Here is a 25,000-nt window from a genome sequence, read left to right on the forward strand (position 1 = left end):
TTTTTTCTGGTGTTTCGGCAAGATGGGATTTTCATTTCATTGTACACTCCTGGAAATTGAAATAAGAACACCGTGAATTCATTGTCCCAGGAAGGGGAAACTTTATTGACACATTCCTGGGGTCAGATACATCACATGATCACACTGACAGAGCCACAGGCACATAGACACAGGCAACAGAGCATGCACAATGTCGGCACTAGTACAGTGTATATCCACCTTTCGCAGCAATGCAGGCTGCTATTCTCCCATGGAGACGATCGTAGAGATGCTGGATGTAGTCCTGTGGAACGGCTTGCCATGCCATTTCCACCTGGCGCCTCAGTTGGACCAGCGTTCGTGGTGGACGTGCAGACCGCGTGAGACGACGCTTCATCCAGTCCCAAACATGCTCAATGGGGGACGGATCCGGAGATCTTGCTGGCCAGGGTAGTTGACTTACACCTTCTAGAGCACGTTGGGTGGCACGGGATACATGCGGACGTGCATTGTCCTGTTGAAACAGCAAGTTCCCTTGCCGGTCTAGGAATGGTAGAACGATGGATTCGATGACGGTTTGGATGTACCGTGCACTATTCAGTGTCCCCTCGACGATCACCAGTGGTGTACGGCCAGTGTAGGAGATCGCTCCCCACACTATGATGCCGGGTGTTGGCCCTGTGTGCCTCGGTCGTATGCAGTCCTGATTGTGGCGCTCACCTGCACGGCGCCAAACACGCGTACGACGATCATTGGCACCAAGGCAGAAGCGACTCTCATCGCTGAAGACGACACGTCTCCATTCGTCCCTCCATTCACGCCTGTCGCGACACCACTGGAGGCGGGCTGCACGATGTTGGGGCGTGAGCGGAAGACGGCCTAACGGTGTGCGGGACCGTAGCCCAGCTTCATGGAGACGGTTGCGAATGGTCCTCGCCGATACCCCAGGAGCAACAGTGTCCCTAATTTGCTGGGAAGTGGCGGTGCGGTCCCCTACGGCACTGCGTAGGATCCTACGGTCTTGGCGTGCATCCGTGCGTCGCTGCGGTCCGGTCCCAGGTCGACGGGCACGTGCACCTGCCGCCGACCACTGGCGACAACATCGATGTACTGTGGAGACCTCACGCCCCACGTGTTGAGCAATTCGGCGGTACGTCCACCCGGCCTCCCGCATGCCCACTATACGCCCTCGCTCAAAGTCCGTCAACTGCACATACGGTTCACGTCCACGCTGTCGCGGCATGCTACCAGTGTTAAAGACTGCGATGGAGCTCCGTATGCCACGGCAAACTGGCTGACACTGACGGCGGCGGTGCACAAATGCTGCGCAGCTAGCGCCATTCGACAGCCAACACCGCGGTTCCTGGTGTGTCCGCTGTGCCGTGCGTGTGATCATTGCTTGTACAGCCCTCTCGCAGTGTCCGGAGCAAGTATGGTGGGTCTGACACACCGGTGTCAATGTGTTCTTTTTTCCATTTCCAGGAGTGTATATTTTTCACCTAGATTAGAAGACCGACTTGTTCCGGCAGTGGGAATAATCTGCGAGAATTTCATCTCAAAGAACGTATTGCAAGTGACTGAAAGATACTGTTGTTAAACTCAATCCAAGCAAGCAAGCATCTAATTATAAATCCTGCATGTAAGTGAATCGCCGCTGATTCTCGATCTGCACCCCACGGGGGCGTCTGTTTACAAGCAGCATCTGTGGAACCTTTCCAACTCGCTGAAAATGGCGCGTCTTAGAGCTGTAGTGGTTGTGTAAGAGGCGGGGAAATGAAATCCGAACACCTGTAACACGAGATTGTGGAATCATCCTGTTTCACGATACCGCCCACCACCACACTGCCAATCGGCCGAAGGCTACACTTCAGCGATTTGGTTGAGAAAACTGCAAAATCTTCCGAACAGCCCGGATCTTTCATCGTGTGGTTTGCACATCTTTGGCGATCTGAAGAGAGACATGCGTCGACGTCGTTTACAGTCGGACGAGGAAATTCAGTAGTGGGTGTAGCTGTGGATCCGTCAGCGGCCGCCCGCGTTCTACGAAACAGGAAATGACTGTCTCGTCTCCCTATGGGATAATTGTCTTAACGAGTGTGGGGTTACTTCTGAATGGAACCATTCCATGATTCCGTTGTGGCGGGCATTCGGGTTTCATTTGACTTCCCCCTCATATTTAACGGTTCGTAACATCCATGTGGATAACCATGATTGTTGCTGCAGAGCGAATATCAGTATTCTAAGGATAATACTTGATTACAAGCTCGTTCTCAGGATACTGAAGCACAAATAAAACTTAAAGCTATTGCATATACAAACTATATTTCCGACAATGTACTTAACTGAGAGAGCATGGCTATTTTATTATGCTATCAGGCAGGTACCATCCAGATACATGCGCATATGCGCATAGTAAATATTAAAATTTCTAGTGGTAGCTGGCATTTTCATTTTAACAAGAGAAAAAACACCGCGAACTGCAGGTAAAACGATACCGTATGATTTTAGAACCCAGAGTCCTAAATTTTAAGTTGCAAATATAAAAGTGGCGAACATCGAAGTACTTGTATCGCTACAAATGGTTGTGGGTGCACTTTTTACCAGTCAGTATCCATTAAATGTTGTCGCTTTCTCCAAACTAATATCGTTTTAATATGTCTGTCATTGTGGCGGATCAGAAATGGATCTGAATTTGTGAAGATCGTAATTTATTTTTTCATAGGTGGAGGCGCTGGGCGTGGACGGTGGTTGGGGGAGGGGAGGTAGCTGGAGTCGGGGGCGGGGTGGGAAGGGAGGAAGGGAGGGAATGGTGAAGCACGGGGAGGGGGGGGGGGGGGCAGGCAACTGCCCCAGTGCTGCTAATCCCGGACATGATTGTCAATATGTGTATCGTCGAGCGTCGAACAGAAAGTAAGGCTCACATATCTTCTATTAGCTGAAAGTGTGCATTCTTATTGCGCTACCCAACCACATCTCTCATAGCCAGAATTTCAGTATATCGTTTATTGGCATGTGACTGCGTCATTGTGTTATATACACAAACGTTTCGACCATCGTTATACGCGGTATTCATCAGGATGATATAATTACAGGACGACGTGCATCTTTCTGAAGAAGACAATTGTAACAGCTGTCTAAGGTTTGACCTGTATAGTTTCCCGATGATGAGGTGGAATACATGGAAAAGTTTTATTGAAAACATACCTTCCACGGTGACTGCCGCCTTATCGTTGGCGGGGAGGTTCGTGCACTCTGCTATGGCATAGAGTGGTATGTAGCAGGAGCTTAAGTTCCTGACAGGACCACCCAATCCAGACAGGTCTCTCAGGTAGGAGTCAGGCGAAGATCAGTCCACAACGTACTGAGGCAAGGGGGGGGCGGTCATGGAAAGACACCCTACAAATCCTGGAGAGATGGATCCATAGCTGTAGTGCAAGCAAAAATCTAAGTGAGACAACCCAAAAGAAAAAAAAAACAGGTGTCCTGGAATATCTGAAGATCGCAGCCCCACCACTTAGCTACGCAACTAATAGAAGCATACCAGGAATTCAGTTTACCAATTCATTGCCTGCGAAAAAGTGTCTGATAAAGTCAGTCGAAACAGACTTTAAGAAATTTTTTAAGAAACAGAGCGATTCCATCTGACCTTGTAGGAGCCGCACAGTGTCTATATATGACTAAAAATACAATTAAAAATAGAAACAGCAAACGTAATACTGCTGAAACAAACCAGAAGTTAGACAGGGTGTCCCCTCTCACCCAGTCTTTTTAATACGTATATCGACGATGTAACCAGATCTTGGTCACAGACAATAAAACGTTTTAAAAGTAAAGATGTGGGGCTCGGGAGGGGGCGGGGGCGGGGGGGGGGGGGGGAGCGGTTTCCTCGTAGTACACTACTTCTAGGTGAGGACCAAGTAATTGTTAGTCAGATGAAAATGACTTAGAAGAGGCTGTCTTTAATTTAAGTAAAATAACCAGAGAATACATTCGGAACATCTCCATCACAAAGACAAAATCAGTGGCTTTATGTACGCGGCTCGTGGTCTTGCGGTAGCGTTCTCGTTTTCCTCGCACGGGGCCCCGGGTTCGATTCCCGGCGGGGTCAGGGATTTTCTCTGCCTCGAGATGACTGGGTGTTGTGTGTCTTTCATCACCATTTCATCCTCATTCACTCACAAGTCACCGTAGTGGCGTTAAAGAACTTGTGGAGCAGCGGCCGAACTGCCCCGCGAGGGGTCTCCCGGCCACCAGTGCCATACGCTCATTAAGTGGCATTATTAGGACACCAGCCCATGAGACTTAAGATTGAAATTGACAAGCAGATCATACAGGAAGTTAATAAATTTAAATATTTATTGTGCAATATTACATACAGAGCAAAACAATGAAATACAAAATATGTTAGACCTATTTAGCTACTTCTGTGGAACATTACGTAGAACATTGGGAAAGAAAATCCAAAGAAAACTCTACTAAAGTTCTATAAGGTTATGTCTATACCAGCAATGCTCTATGTATGCGAAAGCTGGAATCTTTAAGAAAAGGGATGAAAAGAGAATAGAAGCGTGTGAAATGAATTTCCTTAGATACGTGGGTGGATGTACTTTGATTGATAAAAAAAGAAATGATGACATCCGAGCTGAACCGATTATGCAAAATATAATAAAACAATATCAGTTAAGATGGAAAGAACATATAGACAGAATGCTACATGCAAGAATCACTAGAGCTATAAAACAATATAAACCAAGAGACAAAAGATCTTCAGGAAGACCAATGAAGAGATGGCTTGACCAATTTTGAAGGAGATGGAACGGACGAGAAAGCTCAATCCTTGATGCAGATGATGATGATATTAAATACCACAGAAGCCTAGACTTTTATTTATCAAAGCAAAAACATTTCAAAAACTGGGGAAGCTCTTTGTCTTTCAGTCTGTGCATGAGGGTTAGAGAAACTGGAAACTGTCACCCTTAAAGGCAGTCACCCGTATTTGGTTTCCCGTTAGGCACACAGTTTTGCCCTATATAAAATGGTAAAGTAAAGGTAAAGTCTGTGGTGCAAGCGAGACCAGGCTAATTGTGTGAGTGCGTGTAGACTTAGCCTCTTCCTCGCGGCAGTAAGAGGGGTTGGCTGATGGGGCCATCGCCCCGGTCGCCCTTCACGCGAGGGAAAGAGCTCAGGTATTCATTTGACAGCAGGCTGAGTTGACCTTGCCCCGACCTGGAGAGACCTGATCGAGGAAAATTCCATGTCCGTACTAGGAATTCAACCCAGAACCCCTAAGGTGGAGTCTAGCACTCTACCCGCTAGAACACCACGGCAACTTTGTCCCAGAAAGCTGGTTGATAGCCTGCGAACATCAGCTTGTACTGGAGAGCTATTGTCTTCATTCTGTTGTTGGCTGTTTAATTTCCAGTATGTAGATAAACGCCGAACATTCCATTCAAGCTGGTTTCAGTAAATGAGGTCTCTGATTCTCTCGAAGTAAAAATGAGAAAATTAAGATGAACGACATCGTAGAACTATCAAAAGCTGTTGATATCGAGATAAGTGAAGCCACCATCTTCTAGTCACAAATTAGCACATCAAGTTTTATTGTCATCATGGCATCAGATAGGTTATTGTTTTTTAGTTGTTGCATCTGTGACACCAGCTGATTTAGCCGTTAGTTATGGTACAACTTCGGCGAACGGTATGCAACTTCTTCTTCTTTTGCCTACCCCACCTGTCTGTGTTTAAAGTGAATCTATGTTCAACTATAACAATGTTTTCTAAATAATGGCATAGCGTGTGCCTGAGGTGGGGCGTGGGTACCAGCCCAGCATTTACCTACATGCTGGCCGGTTGGCTCACTAACCGTGGCTAATCTGCGAGGCAGGTACGTCCGCGACAGGCTTGCCTCCCAGTATCCCTGAGCCGGCGATTTAACACGGCCGGTTATAGGACAATGTATAGGGAGGCTCGCGAGACAGTATTCTTAAAGATGTAATAAACTGTACAGTTTTACACTGGGTAACTGATGCCAAATATATAAGACAACAGAGACACGTGTATGTGATAGGTGCTGTAACTGAAAACATACACTACTGACCAAGAAGAAATGCAGATGATAAACGGGTATTCATTACACAAATATATTATACTAGAACTGACATGTGATTACATTTTCACGCAATTTGGGTGCACAGATCCTGAGAAAACAGTACCCAGAACAACCACCTCTGGCCATAATAACGACCTTGATAAGCCTGGGCATTGAGTAAAACAGAGCTTGGATGGCGCGTACAGGTACAGTTGCCAATGCAGCTTCAACACGATACCCCAGTTCATCAAGAGTAGTGACTGGCGTATTGTGACGAGCCAGTTGCTCGGCCACCATTGACCAGACGTTTTCAGTTGGTGATAGATCTGGAGAATGTGCTGCCCAGGGCAGCAGTCGAACATTTCCTGTATCCAGAAAGGTCCGTACAGGACCTGCAACATTCGGTCGTGCATTATGCTGCTGAAATGTACGGTTTCGCAGGGATCGAATGAAGGGTAGAGCCACGGTTCGTAACACATCTGAAATGTAACGTCCACTGTTCAAATTGCCGTCAATGCGTACAAGAGGTGACCGAGACGTGTAAGGAATGGCACACCATACCATAGCGCCGGGTAATACGGCAGTATGGCGATGACGAATACACGCTACCAATGTGCGTTCACCGCGATGTCGCCAAACAAGGATGCGACAATCATGATGCTGTAAACAGAACCTGGATTCATCCGAAAAAATGACGTTTTGCCATCCGTGCACTCAGGTTCGTCGTTGAGTACACCATCGCAGGCGCACCTGTCTGTGATGAAGCGTCAAGGGTAACCGCAGCCATGGTCTCCGAGCTGATAGTCCATGCTGCTGCAAACGTCATCGAACTGTTCGTGCAGACGGTTGTTGTCTTGCATACGTCCCCATCTATTGACTCAGGGATCGAGACGTGGTTGCACGAACCGTTACAGCCATGCGGATAAGATGCCTGTCATCTCGACTGCTAGTGATGCGAGGCCTTTGAGATCCAGCACGTCGTTCCTTATTACCCTCCTGAACCCACCGATTCCATATTCTGTTAACAGTCATTGGATCTCGACCAACGCGAGCAGCAATGTCACGATACGGTAAACCGCAAACGCGATAGGCTACAGTCCGACCTTTATCAAAGTTGGAAACGTGATGGTATGCATTTCTCCTCCTTACACGAGGCATCACAACAACGTTTCGCCAGGCAACGCTGGTCAACTGCTGTTTGTGTATGAGAAATCGGTTGGAAACTTTCCTCATGTCAGCACGTTGTAGGTGTCGCCACCGGCGCCAACCTTGTGTGAATGCTCTGAAAAGCTAATCATTTGCATATTACAGCATCTTCTTCCTGTCGGTTAAATTTCGCGTCTATAGCACATCATATTCGTGGTGTACCAATTTTAATAGCCTGTTGTGTAAAAGGAGGCGTGCAGTATTGTACCGTTGTAAAGCACTCACAGTAGAATTCGGCGGTCAGAGACTTTGAATGCCGACCACTAAAGAGTAGTGAGTAACAAAGCTATTCCCTTTCAACACTTCGACTGCGGCCCAAGCTGCCTGTTGGTGACGCTACTGTGAAGTGGAAACGCGAAGGAATAACCACAGCTAAAGCAAGCCGAGGCAGGCCTCAGGTACTGACGAACAGGGGCCGTCGATCTTAGTGGAAGGTGGTTGTGAAAAATTGCACGAAATCTGCGGAAGTAACCAATCACTCGTGGTTCTAAAGTTGCGACCAGCAATGCAGCTAGCACAATGACTACGCTTGGGAGTTAAGAAGAATGGGGTACAGTGGTCGACCAGCTCATCATAAGCCACGGATTCCTGCAGTCGATGCTAAGCGACGCTTGAAGTGATGTAAAGAGCGACGCCAGAGTGACACCACTGGACAATGAATGACTGGGAACTAGACGGTTTGGATAACGAATCATGCTGAGTTCGTTTAGGTTCGGCGAGTTCCTGGTGAACGTTACCTGCCATTATGTGTATTACCAATACTGAAGTACAGCGGAGGTCGCATTACAGCTCCAATAGTGTTTTTCGTGGTTCGGATATGACCCACTTATTGCACTTAAGAAAACAACAAATGTGGAAGGATGTGAATACACTTTACAGCTTTGTGTGCAGTATACGTTAGAGGAAGAGTTCGGAGATGGTAATCATTTGTATCGGCATGACTATGCACCCTGTTATAAAGCAGCGTGGTTTGTGGAGAGAAACATTCGTGAAAGTCCTTGGTCTACCCAGAGTCACGACCTGAACCCAATGGACCACCTTAATGATACGTTAGAACGTCGATTAGGTTCCAGACCCCAGCGTCCATCATCACTATATTCTCTCGTTTCGGCTCTTGAGGAAGAATGGGCTGCCATTCCTCCACAGACATTGAGACACCTCATTGATAGTGTCTCCAGCAGAGTTGAAGCAATAATTAAGGCGAAGGATGAACACAGCTCATTTTAATTCCCACTAACAGATGTTCTGATACTTTTCATCAGATGGTGTGTGAATGAATAAAACTACTGGACGCTCAAATTATGAAAGAAGGTTGCTCGGACTGAGAAATCAACGTACGTCAGGCAATCTATTCCACTGGTCAGCATTTCGCCGATGAGGTGAAGATACGAGAGTGGTACTAAAATTTTCATTATCACTTCTAAACAGTCAGGCTGTAACAATGAAACTGTCTGATAGCTTTAGTCATTCAGTGCGACACATTTTTACTAATGATGGGTGACTTGGTGGACACCTTGTTTCTTGAAGTGGAACAAGGGTTCCAGTCTACATACTCTTAAATTGACGCGTGTCCAAGGAAAATCATGTGATATTGTTGTTGTGATCTTCGGTCCGAAGACTGGTTTGATGCTACTAGCGAAGCTACTTAGCCTGTACAAGCTTCTTCATCTGCGAATAACTACTACGATCTACTTCCATTTGAATCTGCTTACTATAGAGTGCCATTTTTGTTTCTCCCGATGACTGGCTCCTCCTGGGTAGTCACCAACCGGAGATCTATATGGGGCGCTATTTTAACACCATGACATTTTACCAAAGGAGATTCCATTACAATCAAGCCATAAAGTAGAGCTGCATGTCCTCGGGATATTTAACGGCTGCACTTTCTCCTTGGTTTTCGTCTCCGAGGTGCTAACACAGCAAGGCCACGTTGAATAATGTTACAAGGCCCGGTCAAACATTCAGGATGTTGGCCCTGTAGCTACTGGAAAGGCTGCTGCCTATATTCAGCAATCATATGTTAGTCTGTGGCACCCGGATGTGTAGTTGTAAAGCTCGTCCCTAGAAACAGAAAGGTCACAGAATTTTCGGTCTGCCTTCAAAACAGCCTACACCTCTCAGCGATGTGGAGGTGCGCCAGGAAACACACGTCATTCGGATTCCATGTTAATCTGAGATCCCCTTTCCCCGGTATTTGCGTAGGTTATGGGCACGTGAATTGCCGAAGTGGCGTGCTATTGAAAGATTTGCACCAGACCGACGAATCAGAGCTTCACGATTATAGAAACATTGTTGGAATAGCTTTGCAGATGTGAGTGTCGTCTGCCTTCACTTTCCTGCGCCTGCTTTCTCATCTTGAACTGAGAGTACGTTTTTTTTATTTCTATTTAACATTTTGCGTTCTATACTTCAGACACGAAAAAAATACACACCTGGCATAAAAGGTATTATTTACCTCCCGCGCCAAAGTCGAATGTTATCCTTCTTTGACGCGGGAAGTAAACGGAGAATTTTTTATGCAAGATCACCGTCGCGAAAGACTTCTTAGTCAAAATAGGCAACTGTGTACAATAGAATCATCAGTGCAATAAGCAACGAACAAATAATCTTCTCTGATGAGTCTCAGAATAGTTTCCCGGAATGTACGTTTCATTTTGCAACTGAGCTTGCGCTGTCTTGCAACTATCTGACAGATTACAGCTTTGTGCCCGATAGGAAACCTGGCCTTTAATGGGAATTTCTCTTATCGACTGAGCTATATCAATGCGATTGACGACCAGTGATGGCAGCATCATTTCTACTTCGCATACTCCATGGAAGTTGTTCTGCATACCTTCTGGACAAACACAAATTAAAGAACCGTTGCAGCCGCAGTCTAGGTATTGCGTCCAGACTGAATCTTTTTCACTTCAGTTTGCAGCACAACGGCATTTAAATATGTGAACAGATTACAGGCGAACGCGACCTGTGAGTGGTCATTCTGCCTGTGTCGTAGGGTGTATATCCAGAGTGATGCTGTGGGTCGCGATTGGATATGCAGACTGCTCCTAACTCCTGGAATCCCTAACATAGACCACTATATCAGAGTAACTGTAGAGCATAGAAACACGCCTGGAGCGGTGCTTTCACAGGACGAAGTACGCCGACGTGGCGTAAAGACTTGGTTTCTGCGAGAGAATTCGTTTACCAATGCATCCCACATGGCACACACATACGTTGAGCTTGCCTGGAATTACTTAGGTCATGAGTATGTCAACGATTTCATCGATCTCGTCACTTGCTAGTGGTTCTCCTCCATTAACTGATCTAGTTGAAATTTTATTTCGGACAGAAGCTGTCTGAAACGTCTTTCCTCATAGACATATTCAAAAACTGTTTATTTCGATGTGTAACATCTTTTCGCAGGGCATTTTGAGCGTGTATCCGATATTGTTTTATGACTCTTCGTTTTTTCATTTCTTTGTAAATAGTAGGTGGACTAATTATGTTCATCTTGATGAACCGTTCATTGCTTTGTAAATGCTTGCAGACCATAGCTTGAAGCTTCCACCTCTAGAGTTAAATGCCTAGTGTATCCCTCATACTGGGAATCCAGTTACTACCTCTAGTGCTTCCTACGCTTCTTAAATGACAGGACTGCTAATAAGCTTATTTGAGTAGAAGCTTCGGTTCCAGTTTCTAAAGCCAATATTAACAGTCGAGAACACAGCATGCTAAGCGCATTTCCCTCCAGTGGGGTCTTAGCCTGGGGATGAAACAGGGGGCGCTAGACTGATCAACCTGCCCCCCTGGGTCTCGACATGGGTTTTTAAGTTTTTTGTTCTTATTAGGTTAGATCATCCAGATAGCAGCAGTACATTTGATGTTACGAGCTCTTTCCTTGGCTTACCCTTTCCACACGCTTCGAGATATCCTCAGATCTACAGATTAATGTTACGCATCAACACCCTACCTAGAAACTATTTCTATATTCTATATCACAGGACACAGACAGCACGTGGACGTGCCTCCAGTACCAACACACATGTTGTCTGTGGGCCTCTGGTTGCGGAACTACCTGATCCTCCTACCTCAATACTTTCAGTACGTCTTCTCTCGTAGCTTTCTGTGCCGCAACGGTCAAAATCAATTGCTTTGACTTGACATCTGAGTACATGTAAGCAGACCCAGGCACGCACGATGCTTCGGCAGCAAAGGAGGAAGTTCCTGGGGGCTTGCTGGATGGCTGCCAGCAGCTATGAGACAGTGTCTGCTCTGTCGGAACAGACGCTCGAATTAGCCTGTCACCTGCTGCTTCTGGATCCATCCTCCTTACAGAAAAATAAGTTATCTCTCCTGGAAATAACGGGCTATCTCTTCCGGGCACGTGTTTGATGCCAAGTCGTCTTTGATGCCTGTATCGTTGCTTACTGTATCGTTGCTTAAGTCTGCTAACTATCTTCTTCAGCTATAGTCATTCGCAAACCACCGAAGAAAGGAAGGGAGACGACGTCACTGGAAACCGGGCACAAGATCAAAATGGACAAGTTTGGCAACGACAATCGGCCGGGTCCCCTTGAAAGCAACCAGACCATGGGGGATAGTCACAAAGTTTTGATCCTCACCTTGAAAAGTTACGTAATTACGTTTTTGATTTTTTTTTTCAGAGACATTTTTGCGGTCATGGTACTCGCTGAAATCTCCGTACCATTATACCTTAGTACGCCCCTACAGAAGCCAAAACAAAATGACGCAGCCCGTAAATAAAGTTGAATATTGTCCGTTAGTTTGTTTTATGCATTTGAATAGGAACAACGGTGCAGATTATGCTGAGTGGATGTGTACAACAATGCACCGTCATACAACGCAGTAGGTAGCGCAGGCGCTACCAGTATGGCGAAACAAGTCTGAGTGACGAAGAACGACGCGGGAGACCATTTCCCTTTGAAGAACCGGGAATTGCGAGAGAGGTGGAGGCCCAGGTTCTCGAAGGCAGGGGTACCGCCATTGAAGCAGTAGTGGATGAAGTGAAAATCGATCAGTTTTCAACATCTTGCATAACATTTTGAATATGAAAAGCGTAACTGCTAGCTGGGTTGCGCTACTGCTCACACTCGTTCAGATCAACCGACAAACCGAGGCAACACAAAGAAGTTGCACTATGTCAGACCAATTCATATGACGTCTTTAGCCCCGAAATAACTATGGACGGGTGGAAGGTGTGTCACTGTGACCCCGAGACAAAGAATCAAAGAAATGTGAGGAACCATGTGGATTCGCTACCGTCGAAAAAGACAAAGACCAACCATCTTTGGGCAAGCCATGGTGCGGTAAGCTCTTAAGGAGCACACTATCGAAATCTCCTAACGAGATTACGGAAGGTGGTCAAGACAAACCATCGTGGGAAGCTGTCCAAGGATAATCTATCATAGGGATAGCTGTCCAAGAGTAAGCTTTCCAAGGGATGTTGTCCAAGGGGATGTTGTCCAAGGGGATGTTGTCCAAGGGGATGTTTGCCCCACCGCAATACCCCATTTCATTCTGCACAAGACTGCAACACATGTGCCGCTTCTTCAGCTACCAAATTTTGCCTCAGAGCCCTGCATTCTCTTTACATGTCACTTAGTGACTTCTTACTCTTTCCTCGAATGAAGAAACCACTGCATGGCAGGCTTTCCAGAAAGACGATGATGGTTGATGGTCTCTCCTACGGTTTTCGGAATAGGCGTACAATGTTCGACGACGTGTTCCATACCGTTATGAGAACTTGAATAGCACAGTAAGCATACTGCAACCTTCAGCCAGCTCACATGCAGTATGTGCTATCGCTCTAAAAATACATAATTCTCATATTAAAATTTCTTTGAGTATCCTTTAAATCTCGTTACATTTTCAGTTTTTCGTACTGTATTCATAATGATTCATTTACATGCTCCAAATGACGACATCAACTGAGAACTACATTTTAGGTCTCCCAAAGCATTTAATGACGTGGGCAAAATAACCTCATGACTCACAATATTAAAAACTGTAGAAAATTCTGGAAGCTGCCTCTAGTCTCTAGTGCTCGTTCGCTAATGTAATTTTAAAATCGGTCACTAGATTGAAACATCGACCGATCAATCGGAAAGAACCATGTGTTCTTAGGTACACTATCCTCCGGGTACAACATTCTGCCCCATACACATTTATTTACTGCTTTGTTTCCCGTGTCTGGAGCTTCGATAATCATATTTCATCTACAAACAATGCCCAAAGAAGGCGATATACAAAATGCAAAAAAAAAAAAAAAAAAAAAAAAATCTACTAATTTTTTTTTCATCGCCTTCTTTGGGCACTATTTGTAGATGAAATATGTTTATCGAAGCTCCAGACACAGGCAAACAAAGCAGTAAATAAATGTGTGTGGGGCAGAATGTTGTACCCGGAGGATAGTGTACCTAGGAACACATGGTTCTTTCCGATTGATCGGTCGATGTTTCAATCTAGTGACCGATTTTAAAATTACATTAGCGAACGAGCACTAGAGACTAGAGGCAGCTTCCAGAATTTTCTAAAGTTTTTAATATTGTGAGTCATGAGGTTACTTTGCCCAGCGTTAATAAATATCATGAGCTCTACACATTTCAGTGCTGTACAATGTATTAAAGCTATTTGGATGACACAGGTACTTCTACTGTTAGAGAGTTTTGTGGTGAGTAAAACTCTCTAATTTTTAAAAGCAGTTGGGTATTGTGTGAACGGTTAAGCCATACTTCGTCGGTCGTATACCATATTGAACACTGAAACCGAAGGTCTTTCCTACCACGAAACGCGTGATGCTTGCAAATAAATTGATTTTCTTTAATGTCTTAACAATTTCCCTGTCTTGAAAATGGAAATTGAGTTAGTTGTCAATAGCTTCTGTTTCAAAATCTCGTTAAGTAGTAATTGATTTTTGATATCACTTCTTAATTTAATTTTACTTACTGATTATTTTATGTAACAGAGTAATACTCTAACGCATAGACTGTTAGATACAGTACTGACAAGATTTTATCGGATGCAGTACTTTTAAATCTGAATGGAATATTTCTTCCTCGGTACATGACCAAGTTGTGCCCTGGAACAATTTGTCGCATTTGGGAAAACTTTACTTTTCTGGAGTAATTTCTGTAATCTCAGAAAAAGACTGCAGCACACAAAAAGTGTTGCTATCATTTCAAATTAGAAGAAGAAAATACATTAAATTTTTATTACAGCTAGAGGGAAAAGTCTGAAAAGTGTTCCGTACTAATACACTTTCCGCTACTGTTGTTAGAAAACACGCGTAAGACATTCTTGGGTGCAACCCGGAAGGCAGTCTATCATTCGCCACGAACAGAAATTCAGTATAACCAGTGAACTGGACTAACTCTGCTCCTGAGTGTGGGTGAAGATTCTGAAGCGGCCAAGGTAAACCAAAACGGAGAACATACGTAAGCTGTCCAATCAGTTTGACTTGTTCCGCGAATCTGAGATGTTTCACTTCTTGGCAACAATTTTGTTTTATTGGTCATAATCTCCTTCTATGATGACCTGATTTCACAATGAATGACCGCTTCCTCCACATATAAGGAACAAAGAATTACATTAAATAGTTACTACGGTGGAATTGAGAAACCAACTTACCCATTCCGGAGGAAAACTCGGATGGTGTTGACAAGACTTAGTTTGGGATCTTTTGTTTTTCTGATTCCCTCTAAACGAGCCGTAATTTTATGTAATCCAAGAAACAAAACTCACATGTGAATGATCTTCCATAAACACACTTTACTATAATATATACATAGATTAATATTTCAAGAAGAAATCAACAGAACAATTTGCACATGGCTGTGTGAATTTGTTTACGTTTTCAACAGCAAATTTGATTTAACTCAGGAAAGATTGGTTGTCTCAATATAACGGAGACATATTTGCCAGAGAAAGTGGACTGAATACAGCAGCGAAACTGAGGAAGGAAAACCGAATTTTTACATAAGCTTCAAAACTATCTCGTTCAGGGGCTTTTGCAGTGATAAATAATGCTACCATTGCGAACGATGGAATGATTGCGTAAGATACAAAGTAGATTTCTACAGTAAATCCGTATTAAAACGAGAACAATCAATATAACTACAAAAAAAGCAAAAACAATTATTTTCGGAATTAAACCATCATTTTAAATAGGGACGGGTTTAGTACTACAGTAGACAAGAATCTATCATATCAGCTACATTCACACATGCAACATTAGCACTAAAACCACTAACCTCTATCCAGTCAGTCTATTACTCCAAAAGGAGTAATCTGCACACTTAAAAATTTTCATAACCCACTCAGCAAAATGATATGACAGAACTCTCTTTTTCCTTGATGATACCTTATGTAAGAGGTCAGAATAACTGCGTGCAAGAGCATAATCATGTTCACTTGTGACACGTCTTACGTATTCTGCGACACTTACAAATTGGTACCAGTATGCAAGGGGCGCGTGAAATTTTTAAGAAACATAACAAGAGGAGTGAAAATTATAGGAACAGACAGTTAACTAACTTTGAAACTGGCTAGACATGAAGTTACATGATGATGGCTTCTTTAACGAAGCAGAAGGCTTCTGCGTATGAAAGAAGTTCAGATCTTTATCTGTCATTTTGTCAATTTGTGAAACCGATAAAGAACATGACGCTGCTCCTTGATACATGAGGCAAATATCAATAAGCGGAAGTTTTTCAGCAAGTTGAAGACGTGAAACCTCAGTATTTCATTTTTTAACTTCATATTTTTTCTGAAAATTGCTTTGGAAAACGATGTCACCGATATAAGTGGGAGGCAATGTTTCTACAAACATTGTTTAGTATCTGACAGGTGCATATCAAAGGCGATCATGATCCCCCAAAAACACGTTTCAACGGAAGGTTTTACATTTTTCCACTTTCTGAGACTAAAATAATATGAAAGCGAAGAGTCTCGAAAACTCACGGAATTCTAGGGATTACAAGCTACACTTAACACAAGATACTTTTCAGTGCGCACGTGGATGGACTTAACAACCTGACGAGTACTATTCAAACCGAATAAAGGCGCACTTCCCAGGCAGTCAACAAGAAATCCAAAACGTTACGTATGTCCGCAGGCAGAACCGATAAACCACAGTAAGTTGAGTAAGGGAAGACAGAAAAGGAAGGACTCTCCACTAAGAATAAAAAAAGAAAAAAAAATGCATGGCACATATTCTGCTCAGACTTTCTGATGAATATTTTTCAGATGCTGTGCGACAAGCTTCCTCTATAAGCTGTTTGAAGTCATGTTCAGTTAGAATGTAGAATGTCTCCTCACACTGCCATATACGAGGTACGTCAGAATGCACAAGCAAACGAGATTCGATCAGTCACGGAAGAAACACGCCATACATATCCAAATGGTACGTTGACATGCTATCGACACTCGGCAGTGTCGATACGATGTCAGTGAAGAAGCCGTAGCCTGTTCCGTGACATATCCTGGTCGAGAAGCCCTATCGACCATTATGATCTTACGTTGCTGAACAACGGCTTTGAGGAACTAGTACTTTCAGAAGGTGTCGCGGTAGTAGTGAAGACTAGCAAGAAGCGTGGATATAGAAGAGTTTGTGTTAGCTGCAACATATCACGATCCTCATGCAAGTAGTTACTGCAGTCACCGGTTTATGCCTTATATCATTGTGATGAATCCGTTACTGATACAGAAGCTGCATGTGAACGACTGCATTTGAAGAGTTACTGTCTGCGAATAGGTCGTAAATAATTTTACTCCGAACCCCTTAGAAGGTGTTATAGTGTCTAACGAACCCAAAGATTACGATACATTACTAGGCCACAAAAAATCCCAAATGGGTACCTCATGCCGAAAGAGTTGGTCCATTAATGTATTGTATAGAATTCTTGGAGATGAAATCATCGGCCCACGTTACTTTGCAGGTACTCTGATAGGTTGGATTTATTGATTTAGCACCATTAAATATCTTTTTGCGGGGATACATAAAAAATCATGTTTATGTTCCCGAACCCACATCCCCAGACGATTTCAATCAGCACATTGAGGAAACGTTCTGCTCCGTGACAATAGCAACTTTATTTATGTACATCTCGTCCTCAACTCCTTTAGAAGACGCACCGAGTTATGTATTTAGAATAATGGGCATTCATATGAACATCTGACTTACATGAAGATTATACCAAGAATGTTCATCTGAACACAGCCAGCTGTGTACAACATATTGCATCCACCCCTGAAACTTTAAATGTTTCCAGCTCGCTAAATAATATTGATAGACATTTGATTTGTATTTATTTGTACGGAGTTAGTTTAAATACATCAGCCATGTAACAATAAAAAATAACGTTCTTTTTAAAAAATTCCAACTCGTTGCTGTAGCTCTCTGGTAAATAACTAAATAAATTATGTTCATAACTTCGCATAAGGAGTGGCGTACGTTACATTTACGTACGTAAATAAATATTCATTTCACTTATTATTTTACAAGTTACACAGAAAGCACCCTGAATCACAAAACATTTCGGTACACCAACCCACTGTCCGATCACGGGCATATATTTGTTCTCCCACAACACCTTGAAGTCGACCTGTACTTCCAGCAAAACAGTACACCACCTCTTCGCTCCTGAATTGTGTATCAGTCATTTAAAAAGCATTTCACACTAACGAGGGTGCATGTATACAGATTAAATGTACGAATACTCTAACTGTCCACACGTGGCTGTAGGTCATAGCAAAGAGTGTGATACCACCTCAAAGAAGAGTGTCAAACGTTGAAAACGAAACTCTATTAATGTGGATGAAGTTGTTGGTATGTAGCATCTACGAATTATTTTCTAGTCATTCTACATTAATAAAATATTTCCGTTTTCGGTAATCAAAACAGTTTCAGTTTTTGCCTTGACAAAAGAACTACTGACAGCAACTACCACTAAAATCTGAACATAAGATACCGACTTGTGCTATAAATATGTAAGTAATTTGTTCCTGTGACTGAAATGCCACCAGGAAACAGTCTCTGAATACACTGATAAGTGAAGATACATCCTATGTATTAAAGGCCTGAATCTGAACAAAATGTCCTCAACATTTACAGAATACTGAAGCCCAGGTCATCTGTCTCGAGCTCTGTAAATAACCGTGCCGTTCTTCACATGGAAACAGTCTGATGAAACTCATTGCTATGACATCATATCCATATTTTAAAAATTTTACTCGTCAAACCTGTGATTTTGCGTAAGCTATTCATAAATAAACATCATCACATAGAATGGCTCTAACACATTTAACCACTCTCAACTTTTTGCTACAAAGCAAAGATCTCAAATGGTTTCACCCTAGTACACAGTTCTTAGACCAACACCTTGTGAAACGAATCTGGATCATCGTAGCGGACCGCATTCGTGACCGCTGAGCTGTTGTCCCTAATACGCAATCATCTGCTGAGTGGCACGTCGGTTTTCCATTTGTGAACAAACAATAAACAACTATGGCCAGGTACCGTATATTCCCTCCCAAATCACCCATTCAACTGAAATAACACCACATAACATCCATTCGGAAGGAACGAGGTTTAAAGCCGGCCGTCCTGAATTAGGTTCTTCAATGTTTCCACAAGTTACCTCACTTCAGTTCTAGGAGGGTTCATTTAGTAACTTCACAGCTCATTTTTCCCCAGATTTGTTGAAATAACAAGAGGTGCGTCTGTAATAATTATAACGCCGTATGACGTCAACGAGATTTTAAACGCTAGCCTCCTTTTAAAACCTGAGTACACGCGAACTAGATGTTACACGATGAACAGATAAACGTAGCGTAACTGTCTTCCTCCTCTGTCTCTTGCAGATTAAAGTTTAGTTGCTGAGAGAGAACTATTAACGAATAAAACACTACACTAGTATTCGGGACGTAGTTGGATCATGCCACGATTGGGGTAGTTTCAGTTTTCCATAATACAGTATAAGTAGATCACATCTATCGAAAACCTGAATTACTCAGCGGCAGACTTATTGAACTATCGTCGGCTGCATGAACTAGTGCCATGTTTCTCATGACCTCGACGTCGACTCAGCGTGAAAGCAACATTCTTTTAAAATTCGAATACACATAAAACAAGGGTAAACAGCTAGGTGCATAATACATCTTTCTCCCATCCACCCTTTAGGACCAACTTCCTTCAGGGTGGTGATAATGTAACGAGGTATTACAGTCGCTACAACACTATAATCTACTCGGGAGGAAGCGAGGCTCAAACTGCCGCCTGTCCATCATCAGGGTTTCCTTAATTTCCTAAATCTGCCCAGGCGCATGCTAAATTGAATATTTAAAATGTCTTCATATCTTTCCGCATTAAGCGCAATAAAGGAAGATATCCTAGCCACAAAAACGGTCCCTTCTTCTAACACGACTTCCTTCGTATCAAACTGTTGGCCACAGCTACATTTTCCCTCCAACTTTATATACCTTGTATGTATTGAACTGGGGACCTCGAAACGACGGTGAGGCTTCGTCTCCGCTGTAGTCCTCAGTGGTACACAACCCCACAACAGGCTACAGCAGTACACTCACCCCACCCACCGCCGCCCCACACCGAACCCAGCGTTATTGTGCCTTTCGACTGCCAGTGGACCCCCCCCCCCCCCCCCCCCGTGGTAATTCTGGTGTACGCGTGCGTGGAGACAGTGTTAGCGCAGCAATCGCCGACATAGTGTAACTGAGGCGGAATAAGAGGAACCAGCCCGCAGATGGAAAACCGCCTTAAAAACCAACCACAGACTGGCCGGCACACCGGACCTCGACACTAAACCGCCAGGCGGATCCGTGCTGGGGACCGGCACGCCTTCCCGCTCGGGAAGCAGTGCGTTAGACGGCACGGCTAGCCGGGCGGGCTTTTAAACCTTAGTTAGCTCCCTTCCATCTTCAACTTAGATTGTGGAACGACGTTTGGTCACCGGCTTAAATGTCAAACCGACCATGAACGTACTGTCCCTAAGGGCAAAACCAGATGTTGCGTTTGAACTAACGCCAAGTGAAACAGACAGTATATACAGGAAAAAATGATTTACTTGCCGCCCATAACGGTGGCAAATGAAGATTTTAGTCGAGTAATTAAGCTACATGTCTCTCACGATATAGATGACAGTACCAGAAAGAGAAATTGTTTCCTCATCGTCCGCCTTTGTAACTGTGCGATGAGCGTGACGGACTGTCACTGTAAGATCTCAGTGTTATTCCTGCTACTGTCACGGATAGTTTCTAGATAGGATGATCGGTCGGTGCAGAAACCAATTCCAATGGTAGCGGCTGATATAACCCTGTAAGGACGTTCTGCAATACGGCACCACAAATCGGCATATTGGGTAACGTAATGTATAAATAGTAATTTATCACCAAAAGAAAGATTGCTGTTATATAAAATATGTTGGGTGACGAGCTTATTAAGCAGTATGTGTGGCACGAAGTTCAACTTAACACTGTTTTTAAGAAGAGCTTTATCAAATAATGAATCGACGAGATGAGGAGCGTGCGGAAAATATTGACAAGAGAAGCGACAGGGAGATTGGACTGTCATAAGACTTCAAGAAATAGCTCCCATGATACTTTAGGAGCGGCAGAGGATAAAAACTGTACTGGCTGTAGTGGAAGACAGAGGTTGGAATATATCCAATGTATAATTGAGGACGCTGGGTTGAAGAGCTACTCTTAGGTGAAGAGGTCGTCACAGAAGAGTGGTGACAAAAGAAAATCACAAAAAAATCTAATCGTGTCGCGTGCACGGACATGGGGCAGGTCTTGTCGCTCTAGAGTAAGGGTTTGGTGTCGTCTACGGTAGGAAGTGTTTGCAGTCGGTGGGCCTCGCGGCGGAAGTGATTTTTGCTTGTGTATACACTCACTCTTACCAACAGCAGCAAACCGTAAACTACACAGTGTGGCGTAGTATGAGATCGAGTTGACGAATTCATTGTTTCTATGAGCACGATTTACGTAGTAACACGCCAGTTAGGTAGGCTACCGAGCTCGTGCTCCAGCATGGCTCCTTATGTGTTCTAAAATGAAGATAAGATGAATAACTGTTTTGTAATGTGCCACCAGCATTATCCTGGAAAGCACTTTTTATCTAAAATACTCAGACTTTTATTTGAGAATAGAAACTAAAAACTCTTATTGGCAACCGAAAGCAGATAGTATGTGTGTACACAAAAGAAGTACCTACACTTGGGAAGAGGTAGTAGCAAATAGATCAGGAGTACAGTATTGTAAATAAACAACGCAAGTCAAGTGCGTCGCAATACAACGCTTCATTCCAGAAATCGGATTAACCCCATGTTAAAGAAGTATCGGCTCTGGTTTCGGAAGACTAAGCTAATGTTGGGGAGAGATGTGTGGTAAGCCTATGCTCCAAATGACTACGTATGAGAATATCTTAGAAAGGAAACGATTTTGTTGATGTTTCACACGACTGTAGTACATAGACGAGTATAGGTATAATGAATGTTGGTCGAGTACGATGCGTTTCTGAGATATCGATGTCCAAAGTTTCACAGACCTGTTGCATGCCAACCGAGAGTGCCCGCCGTCCAACAGCAGCGACAGCATAACCGGCTAAGGCGGCAGACAAGAAGTCTTTCCGCCGGCCACTGGTGGCCGAGCGGTTCTGGCGCTACAGTCTGGAACCGCGCGACCGCTACGGTCGCAGGTCCGAATCCTGCCTCGGGCATGGATGTGTGTGTTGTCCTTAGGTTAGTTAGGTTTAAGTAGTTCTAAGTTCTAGGGGACTTATGACCTCAGCAGTTGAGTCCCATAGTGCTCAGAGCCATTTGAACCATTTTTGAAGAAGTCTTTCCGTGCTGCAGTCGACTCGTGTGATTTCCTTTTCCTTTTCTTCTCATCTTCCATCAACCGCTTGTGGCGTTACAACGAATCACATTTCTTCGAGCCGGCCGCTGTGGCCGAGCGGTTCTAGGTGCTTCAGTCCGGAACCGCGCTGCTGCCACGGTCGCAGGTTCGAATCCTGCCTCCGGCATGGATGTGTGTGATGTCCTTACGTTAGTTAGGTTTAAGTAGTTCTAAGTCGACTGATGACCTCAGATGTTAAGTCCCATAGCACTTAGAGCCATTTGAACCATTTTGAACATTTCTTCGGAGAGGGACAATAATAATGATGATACGATCATTGTGAAATATTCGCGGCATGTTATAATAAGGAATAGTGAGAAAATCAACATTTATTTACCAATACAGTCATGCGAGTACCAGCAGTATGCTGTAAGTGATTCAAAGAAGATTTGGGACGGTGTGACCTCAGTGCATTCAGTGCATGAATGTATCGATAAATAATCATTTTATCGCGATTACTTATTACACGGCTACTACACTTCGCCAAGGATGTTCCTCTATCATAGGGCTTCCCAAATTCTTTCTCTGACCGAACACTTTGAGAATCCTGGCACTCTGACGGAACACCTTGTTTATTTTGAAGGTTAAAAAAAATTTTTTTTAATGTCTAATAACAGAGAAATAGCAAAGAAATTTTAAAAAAGTAATTAATATAGGCAAAATGTCGAATTAAAAATACCACGTTATTAATAATCTTTCGCGGAGCTTTTATTCACTTCCCGTGGATCATAAATGTTCCCAAAGGGGATATCCCGGCGAATAAATGCCATGCGATCACTTCATTTCACAAATGTTCCGAGGAAATAGTTTCGGAAACCCTGCTCTATCAACATTATTATTATTGCTCCTCCCAAAACAAATATTATTCATTGTAGCGACGCACGTGTTTGGAGGAAGGTAAAAAAGTGACGAGACTCGAACTTGCAGTCTGCCGAAAGACACCACACTTGCTAGGTGGTAGCCTTTAAATCGGCCGCGGACCATTAGTATACGTCGGACCCGCGTGTTGCCACTATCAGTGATTGCAGACCGAGCGCCGCCACGGCAGGTCTAGTCTAGAGAGACTCCCTAGCACTCGCCCCAGTTGTACAGCCGACTTTACTAGCGATGGTTCACTGTCTACATACGCTCTCATTTGCCGAGACGACAGTTTAGCATAGCCTTCAGCTACGTCATTTGCTACGACCTAGCAAGGCGCCATATTCAGTAATTAAAATGAATTCTGAACAGATAATATTGTGAATCATGTACCGTCAAGAGCGACGTTCATCATTAATGGATTAAAGTTAAGTATCAAACTAATTACGTCCGCTTTCTGAATTCTAATTCCTTGTCATGTTCCAGGCCTCACGTCAGTATAGTTCTTCCCTCCTCACGCCAGCCTGCGTGAGCTAAAACGCGTGCATTTCGGCCTCCTCTACCAACGCCGTGTTGGCTCTTCTGCCAACACAACACTCTCGTATGGTATTCAACTTAAGGTCGTGAACCAAGAACCTCGATTTCTCTGAAATGCACTAGAAGCTCGTAGTACTAGTGCTGCATTTGTTACATTTCAGTATGTACTCTAGGCAACTGATGACCTCAGAAGTTAAGTCGCATAGCGCTCAGAGCCATGTGAACCATTTCAGTATGTACTACAACCGTGGGAATGGTGAACAACATCGGTGACCGTTGTGTGCGTGCTTTCTTTGTTAGGCCAGGGGTCCACGTCGGTGTGTTAGTGAGGTGAGGTGAGGAGCGGGCTACTCACGTTCATGACTGCGGACAGGGCGGGCTCCAGCGCCGGCCGCTGCTCGTCTCGCACTGGCCGGCCCGGCGCGGCTATTCCTGTCCCGCGGCGGCGATGGCGGCGACGCCTATAGCGCCCCTACTGCTGCTGGTGCTGGTGCGGCGCTGAAAACTCGCCAGGGTGGGTCGCGACGCCCCGCCTCGCCGCGCCCGGCTAAGGCTTAATTTAAACCGCGGCGGCCGCGGCCTGTGGAGGCGGAGGCGGCGGTCCCAGCCTCCAGCAGACGCCGCCGCCGCCGCCGCCGCCGCCGCCGCGGTTCATCGACTCTCCGGAGGGCGGCCGCGTGCCCGCCGGCATACCGGGCGTCGCTGAGCGCGCGCCTATCGTGCCGCGTCCGGCAGGCAAGAAAAGCGGGCTGCGCCCAACAACGAGGCCGTCATTCACAAGCACTCCGTACTTGTTAGTACTAGGACCTGTACAGCCTCGACTTCATGGACTCCCTAAGGTGGCCTTACGCCCTATTGTCAGCAACATCAGTGTGGTGTGCGTACTGTAAGACCTTCGGTACACACACCATCAGATTATCTGACTTGTCGCTCTAACGAAGTAGGCGAGTGTCAGCAATATGTCTCGTGGTCTTATCGTGGCGTGTTTATCTTCCGCCGTTAGGTCAGACGATAGAAATGCCACTTGCACGCTTAGAGTAGCAGATTGACGGTGACCAACTTTAAACTGAACTTGATTAATTTTCACACACATTTATTAAAATAATAACAATCATAAACCTTACTTAACTTGATTCTGGATGCCATTTACAACTGACAATCTGAAGTTCCTTTGGTCTTGGTACGTTAATCTTATTCTCACATATATCTCTGATACTTGACAAAGTGTCTATACATTTCTCTTCATGGCTATGTACAGGAATATGATAATCTTATTAGGCGCAGACTGAAACTTGACTACAGACTAATGCAGACTGGTACAGACTGGTGCAGACAAATGCAGACTGACTAATCGGAGGTGTGTACACTCGTTATAATACCTCGAGCGCTCAGATATCACTGCGGGAGTGTGATCCGCGA

At 44.4% G+C, this 25,000-nt stretch overlaps 1 protein-coding gene across 1 annotated transcript in view; it reads right to left on the reverse strand.

The window, feature by feature from the left end:
- The window catches only part of LOC124594116 (E3 ubiquitin-protein ligase lubel), a 468,996-nt gene extending 444,949 nt beyond the window's left edge, over window positions 1-24,047 (reverse strand). The window contains exon 1 of the mRNA XM_047132473.1: window positions 23,937-24,047. Coding sequence (XP_046988429.1) covers window positions 23,937-23,942 — 6 coding nt within the window. The 5' untranslated portion in view covers window positions 23,943-24,047. The remainder of the gene's footprint in view (window positions 1-23,936) is intronic.
- Window positions 24,048-25,000: the final 953 nt, after the last annotated feature.

The sequence above is a fragment of the Schistocerca americana genome, chromosome 2 (assembly GCF_021461395.2).
Source record: "Schistocerca americana isolate TAMUIC-IGC-003095 chromosome 2, iqSchAmer2.1, whole genome shotgun sequence".
Classification (NCBI taxonomy): Eukaryota; Metazoa; Arthropoda; class Insecta; order Orthoptera; family Acrididae; genus Schistocerca; species Schistocerca americana.